General features: G+C 42.5%; 1 protein-coding gene across 6 annotated transcripts in view; it reads left to right on the top strand.

Moving 5' to 3' along the window:
- cep112 (centrosomal protein 112) overlaps window positions 1-24266 on the top strand; it is a 120790-nt gene extending 96524 nt beyond the window's left edge. For 4 of the 6 annotated variants that reach the window (XM_084926038.1, XM_084926037.1, XM_084926040.1 and 1 more), the window contains 4 exons: window positions 11675-11764; window positions 20303-20404; window positions 23086-23150; window positions 23945-24266. In XM_084926038.1, coding sequence (XP_084782164.1) covers window positions 11675-11764; window positions 20303-20404; window positions 23086-23150; window positions 23945-23948 — 261 coding nt within the window. In that variant the 3' untranslated portion in view covers window positions 23949-24266. Of the gene's footprint in view, window positions 1-11674; window positions 11765-20302; window positions 20405-23085; window positions 23155-23944 lie in introns of those variants that run through there. The other 2 variants (XM_084926039.1, XM_084926041.1) reach the window with 1 other exon arrangement.
- The last annotated feature ends 561 nt before the right edge of the window (window positions 24267-24827 follow it).

Genomic DNA, 24827 nt, shown 5'->3' on the forward strand with positions numbered 1-24827 from the left:
AAAAATTGATGGCTGGTTGGTCTGCTGTGGAAATCATTTCAGTCTTAAAAGGTGTTTGATTTAAAAAAAAAGTATTTGCGACATTGGATACATTTCCACATTGTTCGCTCAGTGTCTAAATTAAACATCAGAACTGTAGAAGAATTCTTATGTGATTCAATTATTGGCCAAACGCTCACATACATGGTGACATGTTGATTAAGGAATTGGTTACTGTCTGTGTCGCACTGTAGCATGCAACACTTGTAGATCACATCGTGCTTTTGTTGTAATCTAAGTGCAACATGACACAGTAACACGCATGTGCCGACTTCCCCGTTGTGTGCGGTTTTACAAGACACGGGCCTTAGCATCTCTGTTTGGAGGAGACGGCAGCTTTCTGTTTCCATTATCTGTACGCTCATTATTATGATCCCCCTGTATTAACCACCTGCTAACGAGGCTCTAATTAATGGTTGAATTGCTTATTAAAGGCCAGACGTGAGGGGGAGAAGTGAACGGGGGAGAGGAAAGTAAGATTAGACAAACATCAAATAAACTGAGAGAAAGTAAAGACGTAAAACAAAGATTTGTTGTGATCTTGAAAGAGAAGGTTGAGATCCCATACAGTGAAGGAGAAGAAAGGGAAACGACGGAGGACGTGTGAGGATTGAGACGAAAGGAGGAAAGAGCAGGGGAGAAAAAAAAGAAAGAGATGGTGGAGAGCTGTCAGTGGGCCATCGGAGGGAGTGTGTCGCCTGCTGACATTGTTTCCACGCTGCTCACTTCAAAGGGCTCGGATTATGAAGAGAGCGAGGGGCTTCAGACAATGGGAGGGGAAGAAAATAACATCAAAGTTAGCCGTGCATTTGAATTGGGATAATCCCAAAACAGTTGTTCTGAATGCATGCTGCACCAGATCAGATGTCCCTTTTTCTTTTTTCTTTTCCTCGCCAGCCCCATTCTGCCGTTTCTAGCCTGAATTTAGCTCCCTCTGTGGCTCTACTGTACTTGGACTTCTTAAATGTGGGTGTTAACTGCAGAGACCTTTGTATCTCATAAACCCTTTTTTTAGAACAGCGGCAGTACAGTTAAGTATGCTCATTATCTTCCTTTTTTCGTACACATGACGTTTAGGTGGAGTAGTGTATCCGTGCGGTGTGTGCGTGGGAGCGTGCTATGTGTGTGCGTACGTACATAGGGCGAGCTTTAGTGTCTGTCTGCTTGCCATGTTGTTGCAGACGGGGCCCTTAGCTTTGCTTTCCCAGGCACATTTTTGCTTGAGTCGCAAATAGGTTAAATGTTGAAGTGTGTGTTGCAAACAGTTGCAGACGGTGCCCTGGTCCAGGATAATGAGCAGACTCAGCCTCTAAAGCTGCTGAACTGAACCTACTTTTAGCTTGTTGTTTTATTTGATATTTTCTTTTTTGGCTCAAACTCAATTTTTGCAAAATATGCAAATCAAATGAGCAGAATAAACAGAAGCGCATTCATTAGAAAGCTCGAGTGTCATAAATGGTACCTTCACCTTTCTCCCTAATGTCATTTTTTATGAGTAATATCCCATATACAGTGTAGTCATATTAAAGTGGGGTAAATAACTCTAGACTGAAATTTAAGGAGGGAGTTTGGCACTCTGAAGCCCCATGTGGAAGCCTTCTGCTCGGTATATTGGCCTTTGAACACCGTACACCCATACAGTGGCATCCTACTAATCACGATGTCGGCCCACCATAAAACATGCCAGATTTTATAGGTTGTTTTTTTATGCTAATCTGCAAAATTAACTATTAAGACTAATATGGAGACTATTTATTTATATATCAATTAATTCATGAGTCATTTTCCCAAAGACTCCTGTATAATTGGACTTCTTTTGCAACCATTGGAGTCACCCGCTTATGGCCAAAAGGAGAAATACAGATTTAAGTTGTTGACTTCACTTTTCAGGCCAGAAGCCATCTATTATATACAGTCTATGGTGGTGACTCACCATTCCTAATCCAGTTAATTTTAGAGTGCCAATTATCTCATAACAGTTGGCAAGTCTCTTTGAGTGCACTGGAACCTGGCTGGTGGACTGTGCAAGGTGAAAGCAATACAATGCTCTCTGTTTGTTTTCATGTGTCCTGTTTATTTATAGTAGTTAAAGGTGATATTGGCCACTGGACCACCGTGACACATAGCTAGCGGTTTGTTTAGAGGATTATTCACTTCCTGATGTCAACCGCTTCTCTTCTTGTGGTTTTGTTATTAAGTGTCTGCATATTTGTGTGGATTTTTCCGTTTCTGATGCATAGCGATTAGAGGTAAATATGTTTAATAGTGAAGTTATCTGGATTATTTGACCACATGATGTGTGTCTATGTGGCCGTGTTTGCAGGTAGTGTCTTTTCTTTTCTTTTCTTTTTGGTCTGTGTGTTCATGTGTGTGTCAGACCGTATTTATGAGTGTGCATGTACACTTGCCTGAAATGTGCAGCTGCCAAATCTGACAGAACTGAAGCCCACATTAGCTTGCCAAGAAAAAAGGTACAAAGACACACACACACATTCACACACATTCACACACATACACACGGCTTGTCTCTACCCTCTCTCAGAGCCTATCTTTCCAACTCTGTATCTTTCGAACTCTTTCTGTCTCAAACTCTGACTCTACACACACACACACACACACACATACACAAGCACACATGCTCACCTCGCCCTGCCAAAAGGGAGAGGTGGCTGGTGAATAAACAATGGCACTCCGCCCATAGTGTCACCCGCCTGGGCTTTGATCAGCACCGCTGTTCCTGCTCCCCACAGCAGTGCTTCCTGTCTTTCTGCCTGCCGAATGTTGCCACGCACGTCCCCCGAAACGCACGCACACACACACACACACACACACACACACCTCTGTAACTTAGTGTTCGTGGACCTACATACACTCTCTTTCTCCCATTTTCTTCTCACTAAGTCTTTATCTGTGTCTTTCCCTCCCTCAAACTCTCCCACAAACACAGCTTTGAGTTAGTGCCCTTGTCTCTACAGTACATCTTCCAATAGTATTGCATTCTCTAACATACACCCACATATATTCAGTGTTTTCAGACACACACACACACACACTGAAGACAGGGATACACACCTTTGATCCAGGCTCCTCCAGCAGTAGCTTCTAGTGCGAGTCAAAGAGAAGGTCCTGTTGTAGTGTCCTCTGGGTGAAGTGACAGGAGACACATTACATAATGCAACAGTGACCATTGTCTCACAGTGTTTGAGGATGAGAGTGAATATGTGAGGTGCACTGTTCTTTGTGCATTAGACAGTGTGTTTCTTGGTTAAATTTGCAGTAGATGTAGTCCATGTGATCTAGACGCTGTTTTTTTTGTGCATGCATAATAATGAGGGATCCTGTGCATGCACACACGCACACACAGCCATACAAACATGCACACATTAAGAAGGTTAGTTGTAGCAGCTGCAGTTTGTCTGTAGTTCTGTAGTTATATATGCATTAGTTTCTGAGGGGGTTGAAAGGATGACTTTGCCCGTGGGAAGGAATGGCAGCAGTGGATCAAGAACAGGTGCGCTGGATACTCTCTGTAGCAGAGGCAAAGAGTTGCTTCAGTAGTTGTGTGTGTGTGTACGCGAGTGTCCATTTGTCTCCCGTGTTTCTGTGTCCGTCCACGTCCTTCAACACATCCGAGGTCTTTGTGTCAACCTTGAACTGCACATTTGTTTGTTAACCATCTGAACCATCATTTTCCTCTCTTTCTTCTTCTTCTCTTTCCTCTGTGTGTGTATGTGTGTGGGCATGAATACAGTTTTCATTTGTGTTGTGTGTTTGGTATCTGAAATGGTTGATGTTACTTGCTGAAAATCAAAACAGCAGTCTGCAGCTTTTCCTAAACTGCTCTTTACTTTTAGCTAGGTTCAGGTTTATTGGTCCAGTTAGCCAAAATATATGTAACTGTTTATGCTAACCACAGATTGAGTTAACTCAGAAAATGTTATGTGATTTGTGGAATTATCTGAACTTGTGGTTTAAAGATGTGAGACTCATACCCCTCTTTGGTATGACACAGCAATGAGGGAGGGTCTGTAGTTATCCATTATCAGCCCTCAACTTGGTCCACGACGTTCCTCTCAGCCACCGTTGGACCCTGGTCAGATACTGGCTAGCTTTGGTAGGGATGTTTACATGTCTTTTGACCAACTGGCAATACAGAGACGAGAGAATGGTGAGCACAGAGCGCCACTTCCTGTTCTCTTGCTTCAAAGTCTGTGTTTTTGTTTTTACGTGGGTTTTTTGGTTAGATGCTTGAAATAAGATCTGTGGTTAACGTGTTTTAGACATTTTCCAGTTTCGTTCTACAACATAAAAAAACCTCAGTCAATAAATCCGCCTGTAAATGTTGAAGAAGCACCAGCAAGTGGCTAAATGAGACTAGAGAAGAGACTGAAAGGCTGTAGTGATGATGACACTGTGACACTGAGAGAGCTAAAAGAGGCATTCAGTAACCTTTCTGTTTCGGTGGCTTTTTGTTTTGAGTCACTTTTATTTTAATCTGTGGTTTCCTCCAACGACTTTCTCACTTCCTGGGTGTGTTTGTTAGCATCACTAATAAAAGTATATTTCTTAATATAGGAGCAAACACACTGGGGCACTTCTTGTACTCGTGCCCCACCGATGGCTGTTGTTCTCTTAAATCTTAACTCCGTGCTGTCAAGTAAGCCCACATTCCAACTTCCAGCTAATTCCGGTTTGTCCTTTATGTCAGCATCAGCGTTAGCCAGAAAGTTATAGTCTTGGATCTGTATACACACTGTATTTATAGCACGTGTGAAAGCGAAGGTTGCTCTCCCTCTTTTTTTTTCTTTCCCACTCTTTCCTGTATGCATTTGTGTGCGTGCGTGCTTGCTCCACACGTGTGCATTGTGTCGGCTGATTGATGAGTTTTCCGGCCGTGGGGCCGATTCCCAGCAGCGTTTGATCCACATATCAGAGGAGGTGGAAGTAGAAGAAAGATAACATTCCAGGATGCTATAAAAGAACGTGGGAAGTAGAGTAGCTCATAGAGAGCATATTTGCAGACAACAAATGGAAATTACTCACCAAACCACAAACCTTATGCAATGTACAAAGAAACCAAGAGCTCTTTTGCGCTTTGGCTTGGGCTCCTCAGTTTGAAGGATACCATAGAACTTGGCTGAGGTCACAGATTGCATAATATCACTTAATAAGAGCTACAAGAGTTAGCGATATAGTTCAGAAAACCACTAAAATTGTCAGTAAGTTCAATGCAAGATATTTTTTGGCATTCACAGAATGGTGATTTACTATTTTAATAGCCACAACATTATTTATCGTTGTAACCACTTATTTTTATTTTAATGTAAATTACAGTGCTGTACAGTGGTTAGCCATCAGCAGGACACCAGATTGATTCTGTGCAGTGAAACGATATTAAATAGATGTGTATCACATAATCTTGCCCCCTTTTGTTTGTACCAACTTCTTTTTTTAAATCCTGGTAAGAATCTGAGGATTTACTCCTAAATCAAAAGAGCACCTATGTTTCATAAGATGTTGTCAAGAGTTTTTAGGATGCACTTCATATGCGTCCTTTTCGATAAGCAGAACAAATGCACGAATGCCCACACACAAACGCACACACACAGCAGGCATATGGTGTATGTTTTATAGTCGTTTCCTATTCTCTTTCTAGCGCAGCTCACAGCAGCTGAAAGAGACGGGAAGACCGAGAACAGCGCGTTCCCCCCAGTGGGCATAGCTCGGTTGCAACATGTCTTCATTAGCGTGGCAATTGTCTTACTATTTTCATCAGTACCAGAAAAGACAGGCAAGATAACCGTTCGATTTACTGCTCAGGAGTTGCTCCACAACTGCTGCCATCACGCTATCTTCCCACTTTACTTCTAAATCAACTCTGGGAAGAAGAACTGAAAAGCATTAAAGCACTGAAAGCAAGTCAATTCACACCAATATCGGTGTTATCTTTCAGTGGGGCTGTCCTGGTCGACTTGCTAAACCACTTTTCTTTTTCTTTTTTTTATTCCTACACACAGACAAGACAGACCAACAGCAAAGCAAAAGTTTCTCTTCTCTTAACACCTCAGGAGGGAGACCTCTCTCCTCCTCCTACAGCTTCTCTCTCACACTCACTTTTTTACCTTTCCCACAATCCTTTGATAAAAGTGCAGATAAAAGAAAGTCTGTGCTCATCTCTCTGGCCATCCATCTCTCCTTGAGGTTAGCACCTCCTTTATTATTTACTATTAGATCAGTAGCCATGCACACACACACCACCTTGTTCTACTAAAGCTGGTGTGTGTGTGTGTGTGTGGGCGCAATCCACAAACTGTGTCTCTGCTTATGTATGTCTGTGTGCTTTGTGCGCCTTGTGTATGTATCTGTTCTTACCCTTGTCTGTGTGTGTGTGTGTGTGTGTGTGTGTGTGTGTGTGTGTGTCCTTGGCTGGAGGCGGTGCAGTGTGAGGTTTTTGCTGCTGTCTGAAGTCGTCCAGCCTCAGTGTCATTAGAGGATCTCTTTAATCCAGACTTTGGGAGAAACTTCTGACAGCACGCTGCAAATAGAAGGCCCCGCCGCACATGAAGAGCAGCTCAGCTCCTAACAAAACACCAAGTTTAAAGAGGCCCCTGGCCTTTTTTCCTCCTCCCACTATTCCCTCCCTTCTTTCTTCTTTGCTTTTCTTTTTTTTTTTCTCCTTGCCCTCTGTTGCTTTTACTTCACCCTGGGGAAACATGCTCGCCTTATCTGCGCAGAAGGACCACCCAGGAAAGATGACTCAGGCATCGTTGTGCCTGTGTGACGCCGCGTGTATGTTTGTGTGCGTACGACGCAGTAACTGCACACTCATTTGACTGCAGAGTGTAGCGCTCACATTTTTAGAACTTTTGCTGTTAATATTAATGCATGCCTATACCTGTATGGATCGCTCTGAGCGGTGTGTTTGTTGGTGCTTGTGTGCGCGTGTGCCTCGCTAATCCTTTGAGCCAAAGTTTGGAATGAAAGGCAGAGGCACTTTGCTGATGGAGAGGTGAGAGAAACCTCTAAGCCCCCAACCGATGTACCGTGCGCCAGAAGTAGAACCGCTGCCCCTGTCTCTTCACTCCGGCCACGTGGTTTTTTTTTCTCCTTCATGTCCCTCCTCCTCTTCGGTATCTTGCTGTTTCTCATTTTTCACCTTTCTGAACTTTCTCTCCTCTTGCACTCTTCTGGATGTGGTCACATTTCTCTTGCTGTCTTCTCAAGCTTTTCCTTTGCAATTTGCTTTTCTCACTTTCTTTTTTACACCTTTCACTTTCAGGCTTCCTTCGTTCATACCCCCTCCCAACATCTCTTCCTAAGGAAATCAGACCCCCCCCCCCCCCCCCCCTCCTCCTCCTCCTCCTCCTCCCTTACACCCCCACCCCCTCTTCCTGCCCTGTTTTCAATGATCCCAGTCTGCATGACTGATACAGACCATATCACCCTCAGCATCTGGAGACATTTTTGCTGAATATTATACACATGGTCATTCATGTACTTACACACTCAGTACTAAAGAAAAGAACTGTGTGCGTATGTTGACTACTTGTGTGTATCTGCAGTACATGTTATATGTACAGTACAGAGTTACAACAGTGGAAGTTAGACTGAGAAAATGAAGAATCAATAATGAAGCACCAGTTGGAGGTTTTGTGTCTGAACAAGTGCCCTCATTGATTAAAGTCAAGGTCAGACAGACCATGCACATCAGCTTCAGCACAGTATCTGTTGCTAATTCGCTTAATATGACCATTGTGTCTGACGGCAATAATGACTGAGTATCTGCAGCTCTTTCTGACTCACAAAGCTGTACTGTTCATCAGCAGAAACATCCCATATGATTCTATTAATGAAGGAACCAGGGTTGAACTTTTGCACTTAGATTTGCTTTGAGTACATCAAACGTAGAACCCACAAGAAAGAGAAAAACACGTCACCAGTGAGGTCAGCCTCACTTCCCAGAAGATGAGGTCGAGAAATGTTGTGTCACATTGCGGGGAATCACTAGTGGGACAGGAAGAGATGGGTGGGGTGTGATCTGTTAAGGACGCTTATCTATATTGTCTGCCACGGTGCTGTTTTAAGAATAGTTGTAGGTGACATTAGGGTCACAGTGGGTAGGTTTTACAAGATGATAGCAGACGTTTGCAGCTTAATCATAGACTGTATATAAGACATAGATGTAGCCAACTTGATGTAAGCCACTAGTTTTTGGTCTCTGTAGTTTGAAGCCTTCGTGTTTGCATTTTGACGACAGCTATGCTGCTTTCTTTGCAGCCAGAAGTGATTATATTTTAAAAGAAACGGTGCTGCTGTTACCGAGCCTGGTTAGTAAGACAAGGTTAGGTCCATATATATTTGGTAAAAGACAACTTTTTTCTCATTTTGGTTCTGTACATTACCTCAATAAATTTTAAATTAAACAACTCGGATGCAGTGCAGACTTTCAGCTGTAATTCAGTGGGCTGAACAAAAAGATTGCATAAAAATCTGAGGGACTAAAGCATTTTTTAACATCGCTTCATTTCAGGGGCTCAAAAGTAATTGGACAGATTAAATACAGGAAAATAAAATGTTCATTTCTAATACTTGGTTAATACTCTATCCAAAGAACGTTTTTCCAGAGCTGTGCTGGCTTTTTTAGATGTTGGGGTTTTGTTTTGTTTTAGCCAAGTTCAATCTAGCCTTTCTATTCTTGGCACTTATGAGTGGCTTGCACCCTGCAGTGAACCCTCTGTATTTACCTTCATGCAGTCTTCTCTTTATAGTAGACTTGGATATTGATACGCCTACCTCCTGAGTTGTGTTGTTCACTTGGTGGGCTGTTGTGAAGGGGTTTCTCATGACCATAAAAATTATTCTCAATATCACTTCTTGGGAGTGTTTGTTAGCATCACTAATAAAAGTGTATTTCTTAATATTGGGGCAAACACACTGGGGCATCCACCACGGTTGTCTTCTGTGAACCTCCAGGTGTTTTTGCGATGCTGAGTTCACCAATGCTTTCTTTCTTCCTCAGGATGTACCAAACTGTAGATTTTTCCACTTCTGATATTGTAGTAATTTCTCAGATGGGTTTTTTCTGTTTTCACAGCTTTAGGATGGCTTGTTTTACCTGCATGGAGAGCTCCGTTGACCACATGTTGTCTGTTCACATCAAAATCTTCCAAATGCAAGCACCACACCTGAAATCAACTCCAGGCCTTTTAGCTGCTTAATTAATAATGACATAACAAAGGAATTGGCCACAACTGCCCATGAAAATAGCCTTTGAGTCAAATGTTCAATTACTTTTCCCTTTAAAAAGAGAGTGACACATGTTAAAGAGCTGGAACTCCTAAACCATCCATCCAATTTGAAAGATGGGAGTCTACTCATTATATAACTATATTTGGAATATGTTTCAGTAAATGGGTATAAAAAAACAAAACTTGTGTCAGTGTCCAGATATGTACTTCATACAGAAGTACCTTGTGAACACTTTGTGTTACTGTGGGACACCGGATATGCCTGTAAATCTCGTCGTCTCTCTTTTCTAAAACTGTTAGAAGTTTGTCTCCAGCACAAACAGAAACGAAGGTACAGTCACTAAAAGAGCACTTGTTAAATGGGCCCCCTGTTGGGATGATGGTTAAAAAAAGAAATAACGGGGTGGGGGGTGGTAGAGTTACTACGAGTTTACAACATTATAAAATGAAGGTATGTAGGATATAAACCTTGTTTTTAAAAAGAAACACATTTTATTTGTGATATCACGGAAGAGAAGTGCTTTACCCACAATCCAAAATTGAAATGGTCACTGTTACCATGGAAAAGTATTTTTTAAGATTTTCTTTTCTACACTCTCCCAAATGTTTAATTTGTCTCAAGAGACCATCACCACAATAAGCTGTGCATCTCTCTCTGCCCCTCTCCTCCAAACCCACTCCCACCCAAAAATAAATACTAGTCCTTGCATGCCTTCTCTACACTACCACTACAGCTACTTAAAGCTCTTGTAATTCATGTCAACTCCACTGAAAATGCTTTTCTTAGTGTCACTGAGACTTTGATTCGTCAGTAAACAAAATGAAATGATGAAATCAAAGGCAAAGGCTTTCACAGAATGGAGATGTAGGCTACAGTGGGGTCGTGACTAGTTAAGAAATACCCTGATTAATAGGATAAGCACGCTGGAAATGGGCCGCCTTTCATGTTGAAGAGCTGAAACTGACCTCGACGTGCTCTAGAGTCATGTTGGCCGATTAATGTGTGCCGAGGGGGAAAAATCCAACTACCAGAAGCCTAAATGAAGCCTAAATCACCTGCGTCAGTGCAGTTGAGGTTAGGTCACACTGTGTTTTAAATTAGTGAAAGAAAATGGTCATATATGAGATAAAATTGCCAAGAGGATCAGACACTGTGAAATCCGAGTGTATTCGGTATAAAAATCTAACTAACAAATCCGAGTCTGTGTTTCTTTCTTCCTTTTTACTTCGTGGTGTAGTTTTCAGAGAAGCTCTACCTAAAAGTTCATCCCGGCCCTAAAGCCTTACAGTCTGCGCGTGATTTATGTCAGTGGACTGAATCGTAGATCAGGCGGTCATGCCTATCACCTGGACTGCGTTTCCCTCGGCTCGGAGAATCAACAAGTCAACACCTGGCCTGCTCACTCAATTCCAGTGGGGGGAGACACTGTGGATATTGATGTTAGCCAGTGCTACACTCACACTTCTTGGAGGTGTGTGTGCATGCAAGTGTAAATGCACGCCTGTGCTTTCATCTTAAGATATTTGTGTGTGTGTGTGTGTGTGTGTGTGTGTGTGTGTGTGTGTGTGTGTGTGTGTGTGTGTGTGCACACGCACACTTGCACGTGTGTACATATCAGTCCCTGCTTTCCATGCAGGCTAATCGAAGATGAAGTGTCCACATGTGCACTCGGAACATCTGGTTCTGGGTCGTACGCAGGAACTGTGCCTTGCTATCACTTACGGGCAGAAAGGGGGGAAAACTGCTTTGTGCGTTTCTTTTTTTTTTTTTTTTTTTTTTTTTTTTCATTCTTCTTTCTTGCCTGAGTCTTAGAAAGCAAAATAGATTGAATTCTTTATTGGTACCTTGTGGGGAAATTTGATCGGCACAGGTACTGGAATACATGCGAGAGGGCTCGTTATCCACTAAATGATACAGTGTATGTTTCTTAGTACTGCCAAGGAAAGGAATAAGAACTGCAGCTTTATAAAAGACTAGAAAGTTTGTTCGTTTCCATACTGGGGAAGTCTTTCTTTATGCCCTTGTCTAAAAATCAGTTTAGGGTTAATGAGGGCAGCTTCATAGTAATTACTGGGATTGCTTTGTTAATAGCCTTTTACCTCCCAAAAAGTAATCACAAGCTGTATCTCTCTTCATTGTCCTTCTGTCTATGTTTGTGTACTCTATATTCCTATTAGTTTTCTCCATCTACTTGTTTTTTTAGCTCCGGTCTTGAGTCTGGTGTAGCCTCTTATTGAGATAAAGCGTGCATCTGTTTGCAATCTCAAATGTAACTGCAGATTAATGTCTATCAATTTGTGCCACATAACACTTAACGCCACACCGAATTCGAAATGTTTTTCTCATTGCGTCAGTCAGCTGACTGACTGTCTCTCCCTTCCCTCAGGCTCTGCAGGAAAAGGTGGAAAGTCTACAGAGACAGCTGCACTTGGCAGAGAAGAATCTGCTAAGCAAAGAGCTGGAGACTGAAGAGAAGGTGACGAGTTTCTCTTTTTCTCTCCATATCTCACCATCTCTTTCAAATGCTTCTGAGAAATGTACGAATGAGGCAAGACCGCCTTACCCAAACTGATTCTCTCGCCAACAGTATTGCTACATCCCTCTCGCTGCCCAGCATTACCTTTTTTAACCCTTTTTCATCAGAATTCCTTTTGGTTCGTGCAAGCACACAAGGCCTCATCTTTGGCCCCTCGTCATCTTATGTCACCAGTCCCTCCCTCCCAATTTACCAACCTTACTTGATCCTCCAGGGGGCCACAAAAGGTAAACAAAATAGATTTCCCCCCTTCCTTTCCTGCCCTCCCTTCATCACTCTGCCATCTCTCGTTCTCCTGTTCACAACCAGAGATATGCCCCCTCACACATTTCCCAAATTCCTTGAGATCTGGCTTCAAGAGCCAGCGCCTAGGGCCAGGAATGCCACCGCTGCCTGCGTTCAAAAGGGAAGCCTCTGTGTGCACACATGCCGACAAACACACACCCACAGCTCTCTAGAGCGCCCTGTAATCAGGCTCTGTTTTGACCTTGACACACACAGAGAAGAAAGCACTAATGACTACACTCACACAGGAGGTTGTTCTTTTGTACTGTGGTATGTACACCAAAGGCATTCGCTCTCCTGCGTCCCCCTCTGATCCACCCACTGACCCTTGTACACACTTCACACACCCATTGCGCACCTCAGTGTCCAGCCTTCGTAAATTTTCAGGAAGAGTCCAGAGGTTTTTAGGAGCCATCGATCACTGTGCCAGTCCCAGAAGCAGGGTCATATGGTTTCCTATGACTTAGGAGCAGCTGAATCAGGAATCTACCTGCTCCCATGTCAGATGAGGGGTTGGGTTGAAATTTCTGAGTGTTTTCAGCATTAATAAGTATCTCTGTATATCATAAAGTATACTTAAAGTGAGTGTATGATTCCTCATTTGTTTTAGGGGTCCTCAGTGCACACCCTCACTGTGTGAAGTGTGCATCTTGTAGCTCTAAGGCCGCCCTCTCTTTACACCAACTTTCTTCTGACTGGCTGAGGCTGCTGTGCTTGAGATGACCATATTAAGTACATCCACTGTTGCTGACATCACACAGATGCAGACTTGAAAAAAGCTGTCTGAAACCAAGTGTTTATAAAACAGTCTGAATTTAGTCCATTGTAATAGTTGTATGACAGAAATTAATGGAACACAAACTAGTTCCCCTTAAAGGGCACATCTGTTGTATTGCAATTTCCACAGTGTTCTCCTCTTTTGCAAAGCTTCATCACAGTTTTATTAGTCTTGCTAAATTTTTGATTGCGGTGCCACTAACATGAATTATGATGCTGATTCCAAAAAATGCTGCCTTCTGAAGCAAAAACAGCAACACTGCGACTGAAGCAAAGAACGGGTAAACACGACTAAAAATCTGTTTAGCATTTGGTTCCAATTTTAGGTGCTTGACAGTTTTTTTTTCACAGCCACTAACACATTTCGCTAATCCAGCACAGATTGTTTTGCTGTAGCAAAGTTGGCAGCGCAGAGATCAACAGGAAGTGAGCCATCGTAGAAATAAAGTAATGTGTGCATGTGCCAGAAGAGCTAAGAACCCATTACAGGGTACACATTGCAGGGCAGCTGAGATAGGATCTGGAATGATGGGGTTTGAAGGTTTTTAATAAGGTACAGCAGCTAATGTTTCAGCACAGAGTATGACTTCATCAGAGGGAGAAGAGGAGGCTTTGGCAGTGTGGATGTTCAGAGTACCTGCACCCAGCTAATAAGTGTCTCTCATAGCATGAACAGGTTTTACGTGTGTCTAGCCAATACCTTATTCCGAAAGAATGTATTATTATACATCCTGGGTTTGTGAGACATGTCTATCCACTGCTCTTTTTATGCTTGAATAATCACTCATGAAAGTTGTACGTTTCTTTTATCTTATCCACCAAAGTTTTGCTGCTTTTAGCGAAACCTGAGGGTAATTTTTTCCTCACTTTTCTGATATTGTACCCGTTCATACCTCAGCAATGTCCTGCTCCTGAATTGTTACACGTCACAACTGCTGATGTGAAGCAGACTTTGGTGTTGTTTCGGCTTGTTGTGACCCTTCTATCACAACAAGGCACAAGGGTGTGTTTCCGGTTCAGATTCTGCAGACAGTGGCGTGATGTACCTCAATAGTTAGAATAACTTTCAAGACCGTAGTTGTTTTTTTGTTTGTTTGGGGGGTTTTTTAGGCTTAGGCAGCCTGTATTCCAAGGCTGAAGAGGAAAGATGCCCACAAGCAGAGGAAAAAGTGCACCTGGAAGACAGTGACTTGGGAAAACTGCCACATTAGCTCCTCTCGCAACTCGTTGATCAAATGCCAATTTTTGCTGATTTTTTTCCCCTCTACAAACAAAAATCAGAGTTTACAGAAAACAAAGTGCTGTGCTGAAGGAAAGATGTACAGATGGTTAACTGAAAATCAGTTGCTGTACACCATTCTTTACTTGACATATTATACCTTAACCAACAAAAGCAGGTGCAGGTTTTGCACCTGCACATGTTACTGTATATGAATGTTGGTCCTACGTGAGGCTAACCAGGCTGAGAACCCTGAAAATAAGCTGACTGTGGTTCGTTGTCATTTGTTTACTGCAGCTCTAATTACATAGATGCTCAGCTAATGTAATGAAACTGACATTATATCTTGTAATAACATTAGCTAGCTACTTGTCAACCATCCTAGCATTTCAGTCTGTGCGCTGTTTTAATAAAAGGATTAATTTTTAAGTATAAAAGGTAATTATTTCATGATTGCTCACCTTACTCAATTCAGTTGAATTCTGCTGATACTGGTAACAACTACTACATTTCTAGTGTCTCGACCTCCCTATTTAGGACTCGAGCTAACTCATCTGGAGGTCCAATGGCCCAGGAGTCATTCCTCCTGCGCCATCTTTGAAGTCCACTGCCTAGTGCGCATGCATTGTTGGTGCATTGTAATGTAAATTCTCCGTGGACTTGCAGGCATGCAGACATTGACCCAGACCCTCAAAATGACAAAATGTACACTACCACGACGAGCAGACCTTAGCAAACTTATGAATAAATATGACCAAGAATGTAGGTTACAGTTAGTTATGTGGAAGTATAAGTGGTTATGAGGCCATGTTGGCATTTGTAAGTCATGTGAACAATGTTTCTTTTCCATTGTCAGCGTCCGGCAACTTTATAGTATCTTGTAGCAAATGTTTGTAGGTGCGTATTAGCATCGTTTCTTAGCGCAGTCGTGGAAGTGACTGGCTACATGATATATTGACTCATATAATGCTCTTGGTCAAGAAAACGACATAGTTTGCATGCAACTATCAGGATTAATGTACAGTATACATGTGTTAGAGATGCTGTGGACCGAGTCTGCGCATTGTTTTTTATTTGCCATTAAACCTAAAGGTATCCAGTCTCCACACACCAATAATATTGCCCTGGTTTATCTGCCAAGATGTGTCTTTGTAATCCGATCCCTCTCATGCTAAAACAGCTTTTCTGCCCAGACTTCACACAGATGTTGCTTGCCTTACACTAGCAGGGCCCTCGCAGGCTCCCCCACTCTAAAATGGCAGATCATCAGCTCGCTGTGTGGTTCAATTCTCCTTGAAGACAGGAGCAGAATATTGAAGACTACAGCTCTTTGTATAAATACATAATGATACAGTGGGCATGGCGAACTGTACAAGTTTTAGAGATGTATCCTTGTGCAACACGGGAGCTCGGTGTAATAAAAAATAAATCATGTCTCTAGTTGTTTTCAGTATTGATGCAGACATAAAAATGCAGAAGAGCTGAACTTAAGTTCTGTAGGCTGAGCCGTTTTCCTGTGTGCTGTTTTTGTTGAGGCACATTACATCAGCAGCCACCAATCCATCCCATAGTTCTAACAACCTCACTAAGATCTGTAGCCAGTTCTAATCTCCTTCTGCCTTTCCTTTTTTTTCCCTTCTATTTTTTCCCTCATTTCTGTGAAGCGGTTTCCTTTTTTCCCTCTCGCAGCAAAGCGTTTCTGAATTCAAATCGCTCCTTGGTGAACTCACTGAGTGCCAACTCAGTGGATGTGGAGGCGCAAACTTTATGAGTGGCGTCATTTTTGATGTACCCCCTTGTTCCTGACAAGGTTTTTGTCACTCTGGAACAAGGGTGTATATCAAAAATGTCTTTCCAGCAGCTACCCCCACTCCTCCTCCCTCTTCCACCTCCACCCCCCAACCTGTCCCACGCAAGCCTGTACACACACACATACACCCCAACTTCATTAGCATACATCAAGCCTCCCCAACAATGTGACAAACTTCATTTGAACGTTGAAAGTGTTGAGGGCTTGTTCCTTTCTGCTGGCAGCTGTCAAAAACCATGCCATGTGACGGTACCAAACGCAAGGGAAAGTCAAAACCACAATCTAAAGACTATATATAGATGAAATGTTGTCATTTTAAGATGACTGGGAGGGGAAAACGACTGCCGCTCCTCACAGTCTTCAAAACTAGAGAATCACGCTTCATCAAGAACAAACAAAATCTCATCTCTCAAAGAGCTTCTGAGATGAAACCAGATTTCTCTTTAGAAAGTCAGCGTCCCTTTTCATTGCTCAGGGAAAATAGTGGCACACTTTTTTTCTCTCTGTGTTTCCCTTTCTTTCTTTTCTTTCCTATTCACTTGCATCTGCAGTCCGTCAGTGACCAAAGAACCTCATGGAAGGTTTGATCAGCAGTATTGTTCAAAGGCATCAAACATCTGTCCTAATAAGTGAGGAGCCTTTTTTCTCAGATGCCGTCACATCTCCTTCCACCTGTCAGAAAAATAAACACGCCTTTGCTGCAAAAATCATGTTGAAAGAAAAGTAAAATGTGTTTGCGTGGAGAAAAGGAGAGATGCGAGCAGAGGGACCTCGGATAGGGCAGGAAAATGCAAAGTCGAAGAAACGGCGTCTCTTAGGAAACGAGTCAGACATCTGCGGAGAGTTAGATGCTTCTGTCTTGAATTTTAACTCCATTGTGAGACATGGTGGAGTCAGAAATTTGAATTGATATTATACCTATTCTTGTCTGCTTTATTCTGTAACTGTTGTCTGTTAGATGTGTTGTTATGAACAAAAAAAAGAGTCCTGCCTCCACCCACACATGTTGCATAGTAAACTATGGCTAAGCTTTAGATCAGGGAAGGCAAATGTTGTGGTCTGCTACACTGTAGAAAGAGCAGAAATACACCCTCAGGTTAAAGGAGCCCTATATATATGCTTTTCCCTATGTGCTCCTATGTACTCTCTTACAGTGGTGGATGCTTAAATTAAACATGGCCAAAGTTTGAAATAATGAGGTATGCACAAGTGAGCCAAAAGCTCAGGCTTCAGGCTGCTCTAAATTGTACACAAGTTTCTACTCTTGGATCCCTGTAATGTTAGTATAGACATCAGGCGCACAGCAGCCCTGCCTCTCCCACCACCACCACTGCCATCACCTGCTATTCAAACGTTCTCTTTACGAGGGGCAGCCAATCAGAAATTTGATTTAAAGCTATGCAGTTAACTTGCAATCTTATTGCCTATGAAATGGCAGCTTTGAAGATGGAGACCAGGTCTGCAATTATTCTCAGTCAGCTGCTGTCTTCAGAGCGACTTTAGTGCATCAAGACGGCAATAAAATCGAGTCCGTTAGATGGAGTCGCTCTGCTACCAGTTTGCAATCAAATGAGATCAAGTTGGCAATTACTTGTCATCTACATAAATTTAGTGTCCATCCAGAATCTCTTGGATCTGAAACATAAATTCAACAATTCCTCCACAGATAGTGACATAGTTACTGCTGGACCGCGATTTAACTGCAGCACAACATAAGCACTTGGCAAACTTTGATTTTATATAAGATCCAATACAACCAGTGGCCAACCAGTTATGGTGAGTCTGTTATTGCAAAGAAAAGCGTCATAGACAATGGGCACTGATCGGCGCAGCATGTTAGCAATCTGCTTGTGTTTATAAATTAGATTGCAGTTATTTGCAAAGCCTTCACCAACCTGTCTAAGAGTGATTGTAGTGAGTCTGAGTCACACCACTATTGTTTGGAGGTCGGTTACCTTCTACCAGGCAACCTGTCCAATCGCTTTGTAATTAAAAAGTTGGTTGTGCAACACCCTCAACCTCTGGGTGACCAGTTAGTCGCCGCAACTACTTGCAGCCCAAAAAAAGATCAATGCAATCAGCAGGAAAACGCCACTTTTCCTAATCACATGCAGGCTGCTTTTCTATTTTTACTCTTGTGCGACTGAGCCATAAAACATCTTGTTTCAGAGGATGAACTGAGGGGCTGCACAAAGGGCTCGGTGAAAGATAAACGTATTATTTTGAACTGTGACTCATTCAAAGCTGCTCTAGGACAATCCAAGAATGACAAATATGCAGCTGGAAATTTGTATAACAGGTATAATTCATCTGGATTTGAGGTGTATTTTTGTGTTTGTGTGTTCATGGAATATGTATGTGCTGTGCTGTTCCCATCATATTATTTTATGATGGGAACAGCAGCAGAAAATTCAAGTAATATTTTCTCTCACAGCCAGTCTTTCAGTACCATAACCATGAAGTCATTGGGGCGAATGTAAGCTGTATGACCTTACCCTGTCATATAATACATGAACTTTTCTAGTTTGTCGCCCTTACGACCGTATGTACATCATCCAGCCGCCCTGAATGCGTTATTGCTGCCTTGCCGAATGTATGGGACAGAAAATGGAGACAGCATTGCCGCAAAGGAGCTTGTAATTTAGGCAAAGCGGATTTCTCGTTGCTGCGGTGACGGCACCATACATGAATCAAGAATGCAACGCTGAGGAACTTGGCTTTTGAAGAATCTAAGACTTATATTCAGAGTGGTTGGTAAGGGATGTGTTTATTCAACCATTGTTTATTGCTTTGGTCTGAGGTAGTGAAGTGTGTTTTGTCTTGGCTTGCCGTTTTGTTATGACTACAGAAACTGCTATAGATAGAGACAGACATTTTGAAAATCTGCACTCCTCTTCGCTTGAGCCCATTTTTTAAAAAATCCTGGACATTCAAGTTAAAGCTTCCAAGTTTTGTTTTGTTGGGTTTTTAGCCCTTGTTTTTTAAAGGCCTCTCTTTCAAATTATCCTTGACTTCATTCTCACACAGCGTGGACGAAAAAAAAAAAAAAAGACATATTTTTGTAAACTGATGGATTCTCAGCCTGACGTTATTGGTCCAGCACTTTCAAATGAATAGGGCAGACGGAGCCTGAAAAATTGGCAAAGTTGTGGCAGACTAATCTACAGCACACTGTGCCGAGACAAAGTGAGCTGCTTCATGTTGGGATCATTTATACTGAGGGTTGCTTTGAAGTGCTTCCCAATCCCTTTCATTGTGCCCAGGAAGATTAATTAGCCAAAGCCAGAACAATCAGTTAAATCCACAACAGGAAGATTATTTTAGGGAAACCAATCTTTTTTTTTTTTTTTTTTTTTCCCCTCCCCACCCACCCACCGCCCCCACCACCTCATTCACGCTCTCTTCACTTGAAAGACTGATGAGAGGTGGGGATTGTGGGGATATTCTTAACGCTAGTGGACTTTGGCTCTGTAAAACACATTATCGTCATTTAAAATGCTCAGACTCTCCCCTGGTTACACCTTGAAATATGTTGGGGAGGAGGGGGGCAACTGTTGCTTTTCACGGGTCGAATTAATCCCCCGAGCTCTGTTAAACTATTCATCAAGCTCTGAATTAATTGATTCAGCGACTCTTCAAAAAATGCTGTAAATGTTTTTACAATACTGTTAAAGCGTGTATCTGCGTTTGTGTGTGTGCATGCGTGCGTGCGTGTGTGTGTGTCCATACATGTGTGTTTCTGGGTAAAAAGTGGGGGTTGCGCTAACCAAACCCTTTTCAACTTCTATAATCAGACTCTGGTTTAGTGGAGTGTAATTTAGCCCCAGACAGACTTCCTCCAGTCCTCCCCAGTGGAGATAGCTAGCTAGCTATTGAGCCGCTGCTGCTGCGTTTGATGTGTCCTGCCCTCCACCATGGCCCTGTCCTTTTCCAAACCCAGCTGTCTTGAGCCCATAAGTGCTTTGTGTCAGATCTCGCTGTAGTCACTATCATCCAGTAGGGGGTGTTGCGCAGAGCGAGTAATGTCAGTCTGCGGACCCCCCGTGGAGATGTGAAGGAGCTGTGAAGAGCGAGGGAATACTCTGAGCCATGAATAAAGAGGGGATACCCACAGTGTGTGTGTGCGCGCGCCTCATCTAAGGGAGTTGTTGGTTTGGCCTGAAAATGCATACATGTGAGTGTGTCTGTGGAAAGAAAGAAATACTTATTCAGCAACAATACCACAATTGTTATCCAGTTGAGACACACCGTTTAAGAGCGTCTCTGGGGCATCAGAGACAACAAGAGAGTGCATGATTACTATATATTACTTAATAAGTATTATTTGATTAATGTGGTGCCTTACTTTCTTGCTGACTATGCGTCTTTCCAACCTCTGTCTTCTCAGGTAACCATGGTGCATAAGGAGTATGAGGAGAAGATCAAAGGTCTGATGCCGGTGGAGCTCAGGCAGGAGCTGGAGGACACAATCAGCTCACTGAAAGCTCAGGTGAGGTTTGATCTGATAGAGGCAAAACCAGAGCAAGAAAGATGTGTTCAGTCTGTTGAACATCTCATTGAGAATCCATTCATTTTCTTCCATTAACAGCATTATAACTTATAAAGTCTTGAGCTGGGAAGTAGGTACAGCGATTTGTTAAGACATCTGCAAAAAATTAAATGGATATACAGTCTTTAGCTCTTTACCTCAGCTTTCAATATGTGTCCATGTCTGTTTACTCTGGAGGAGGTTGTAAAACTTGAGTCAGTGAAGCTCACTTCAGCCTGATGACACTCATACTGAGCGATACTGAGGTCAGTAGTTAAGGATAGCTGCTGTTAGCTGGCATTAGTGAAAAACTTTGAAGTGGCTCTGACACTGTGGCAGGAAAAAAAAACGTCGTACAATGAGGGGATGTAATGAGAAATGGGTACCATCCTTCATATATAACTCTCTAGTTTTATATCTGAAGCGGTAGACACAAATTAAAATTTTCACTTGGCCGGTCTTTAGCCACATACATGAAACGCCATTAGGCAAAGCGGCGATGTTCGTGTCGGCCACTGTATTCAAGCTGGCGGGGCGCCATGGTGGCTCCCACGAGCCAACAGCTGCTCCTTTGCATTTTTATGGATTATTTTTAAGTTTATGAGAGTTCATCAGTTTGTTGGAAGATGTAATTACACACTAATCTATGTATGTTTATGAGTACAATATTCTTTATTTCTATTAAAGAAACTGAAAACATGACTGTATCTGTTAGTAGTTTTTAGGAATAGATCTCCAGGCTTATTCAAGGGTATTCAAAGCTCTTCTTTGGATGTTGGCTGTCTTTCATATTCTTTGTCAAGATGATCCCCCACTGCTTCAATAATGTCGAGGTTTGGGCTCTGAGGATGGCAATCCATGACTGAGAGTGATGTTTCATTGTGTGTTTTTGGATTGGCATTGTATTTGAGATTATTGTCATCCTGAAAAATGAATTTTTCTGCCACTCAGACACTTTCCAGATGGTACTGCTGGGTGGATTTAGTTTGCTGGGTGTAGATATACAGAAAATGGATGTAAGCTGCAAACATGCCAGATTTGATCATATCTGCTGATTTACATCCTTAACCCCCCCAGGCAGGTCCCATGAAACTATACAGTATGGAAGTGATTGTATGCAGATACACAACAAACCACACATAACAAAGACACATACAAACAATATACCATCCTCAGGTAGAAGTGATCACAGATCAGGTTGGACATAAGCCATTGCCTGAGATCTGGAGAGCATTCTCTTTATTTTAACTACTAAACTATTGCAGTGTTTACTTCCTTTTGTTGCTATTGCAGGATTTTGTGTGTTTTCACTTTCTTCTGTTCAAATCAATCAAAACTGATATAAACTGAGGTAAAGCCCTCTGTATGAAACTAGATGTAGACTTATTTGTTTGAGTGAGACCTCTCTCGCAGTTTTGGCGTAGCACTCGATCATGGCCTCGGCATTCACTTCGGACCCTGCTGATCCTCTCTGCAAATGTTAATCTCTCATTGTCTTCCCCTCAGATCAAACAGTCAGCCTTTGCATAACCGCACTCGTACGTTTCTCCTCTGAGCCGTGTCCTTCGTCTCAGCATTTACATTGTAAATAATTTCGTTGGAATAATAATAATAACAGCGTGCAGTGCAGGTCTCTATAAAACGCTCTCATCATTAACCCCTGCCTTGTTCAAATAGCGCTTCCAAGATCCCGTTTCATTGGACAGACCGCAGCTCTGCGATCAGAAATGTTTATAAAATGCGATTCATGACCAGAGCGGCCTCTCCTCTCATTGACAGTGTCTTGGGTTTTGCACATTAAAGTGCATTATTTTATTACATAGTTTGAGAAAGAAAAAAAAAAAGGTGCAGAGAGTTTCCGTGTCTCTGGAGGCATCCAACCACATTTGGGTATGGTTTTGCATATACTTTCCCAGTGCGAAGTGCCAAATGAAATGCTAGAACTTGAACTGAGGTCTCCCCCACAGAAAGGAATGTACCCTCGGCTCCAGTACGGTAGTCCCAGAACAATGCGGATTCTTTTGGAGCTGTGATTATTCTGCCAGGCTCTAGATGCCGTGTAAATGTAGATGGAGTTTATTTTCACTTCAGCGAAGCACACTTCATAAATAAACCGGCACTTTGTAGCCAAACAAAAGAACGGTGCTGCCTCCTAACCTCGGCTAACCTGGGCCTGTAATCTTCCCAGCGTGCCTTAACCCCGCTGCCCTAATCTCCTGACCCCCAGCCCCTGCTGTCGTGACCCCAGGAGTCAACAACCGAGCTTTTCTTCTAAAAAAGCACAACCGACCTAAATCAATCAAACCCTTCTCCACTTCCAATTCCTGTGTCCTGATGAACCAGTTCTTGCTTCCTTCATACTGAATATATTTGAACTCTTTACCCCTTGAAAGCCAACTAGGAGTAGCTTTTGATGCTCTTTTCTAACCTGAGTGGTTTCGGTCATGTTTCAGGCCTGATTATGGATATGATTGGATTTGCAATTAGAAGTTAGTGAAGGTGGTCTCTGCCTTTGCAGTTACCCTTGTAAAAACATAGAAAACTCTTCTAATGGTCACCAAACCACGTCTTTGTTTCGTTTTCGAAACTTGTCATAATGGTGGAAAGAGTTGAAGATTACCCCGTGCCGTTCTCTGTTTCAGGTTAACTTCCTTCAGATGAGAGCCTCTTTGCTACAGGAAGACCTGGATGCCTGTCGCAGCAGCAGGTGAGCATGTCGATCTGAAGTAGGCCAGAGCAGTAAAACTTTATGAGAAATGAGTAAAATGACAGAAAAGCTTCTGGTAATTCATTCCCAGACTATTCTGTAATCATAATATATGAAGTTTTCGTGTTTACTGTGGACTGTTAAAAAAAAAAGACTCTACAAGTTAGTGGAAAACCAGGATTTTTTTTTGTCATTTCATTGTTTCTGTTTACTTACAATTACCTTGGTGTAATATGAATGACCATAAATCAACAGAAAATGGTGTAAAATGTATGAAAATACAGTTAAAAGGTCCAAATCCGTGCATTGAGTCACATATTTTGAAGCTGTCCAGTGGGCCAGATTAGACTCTTTGGCGGACCGATTCTAGCCCCATGGCCTTACGTTTGACATCCCCGGTTTTGAACCTACAGAAATGCATGTGTGTAGTACACATCATAATCAGTCTGCTGCCCTGCTTTAAAGGTGCAGATACGAGCCTTGTCTTTGACTAAGACAGCTTCCAGTCTGAAGGGCTTTAATTGCTTTCCCTGCATCCATCACACTGTAAGAGCCATTTATGTTTTTGCAACTATATACATGTGCAGCGATGACAGCGCCCTGTCAGACAATGCCGCAGCTCACGTCTGTGTGCGCAATGCTCCCAGGACTGTCACTCACGGCAGATCACAGGAAAACTGTTATTTCCCTGCACTCTGCCCTCATTCCTAAAAGTGACTGAGTCAGTAAGGAGTGAGTAAATCAGAGTCGGTTTGCATTTGTGTTGAAATTACGACGAGTGTCTCTCTGCACAGGTAACAGCACGATAACGTCAGGCTGATCTTCCGCCCGGACATGAAGGACGGCGTCGCCGATCAGGTGTGAGCACTGTTGGCTGTTACGAGTATTTCACACACCTGCCACGTCATCTTTTACTTTGAAAGACTGTTTTTTTTCTCCATTGGTTTAACATCTGAAATATTTATTCATTGTCAGATTTTAGTTTTGTCTTGTTCAAAAAAAAATTCTCATGTTTTTAGCTTTTTGTATTGTTGTTTTTCATATCATTATTAACTTGATGTTATTGATGTTTTTTTTTAATATATCAACTGCTTTTAATAAAACACTTTGCTTCAGTTTTCTATTGTCCTCCTATTATTTTTTCCTTATTCCGAGCATGTTTTTCATCTTCTTCAAATACCTCATAATTAATCCCTTATTTAGGGGGAGCTGTGCCATTGCCTTTGTTTTTCAATGACCACAAAATGCATGTTAACCAAGATTAGCTGTGTAACTACAGTCCCAGACCTTGAAATCCCATCTCCCCATCACTGTTTAGCATTGCCTTTCTGCTTAAGACCCCATTTGAACTGTAAAGAGTGGGGTGGGGGTGGGGGGGGGGGGGGGGGGGGTTGTGGTTGTTTCAGATAAAGACTGCCGCAAGTCGGTTGTTTGAATCTCAGGCCAAAGGCTACAGTCCTCGGCCCCAGTGTTTCTGCCTCTGCGCACCACTTTGTGTTTTTACCAGTGGCTCAAACCCAAGCCAATGATGGAGTCCGCAAAATGGTCACCCCGTCTCCAAAGTCTCCAGCTCAGAGGCTTTTTGATGATAATAACATTTGGTGGCTTCATAATGAGCCATTGTCTGTTGGGTGCTCTGTATGGTAGGTGAGGAATGCATGGGCTCGAATTGATTTT

The sequence above is a fragment of the Perissodus microlepis genome, chromosome 4 (assembly GCF_051167445.1).
Source record: "Perissodus microlepis isolate ML-2025 ecotype Zambia chromosome 4, ASM5116744v1, whole genome shotgun sequence".
NCBI classification, from domain to species: Eukaryota; Metazoa; Chordata; class Actinopteri; order Cichliformes; family Cichlidae; genus Perissodus; species Perissodus microlepis.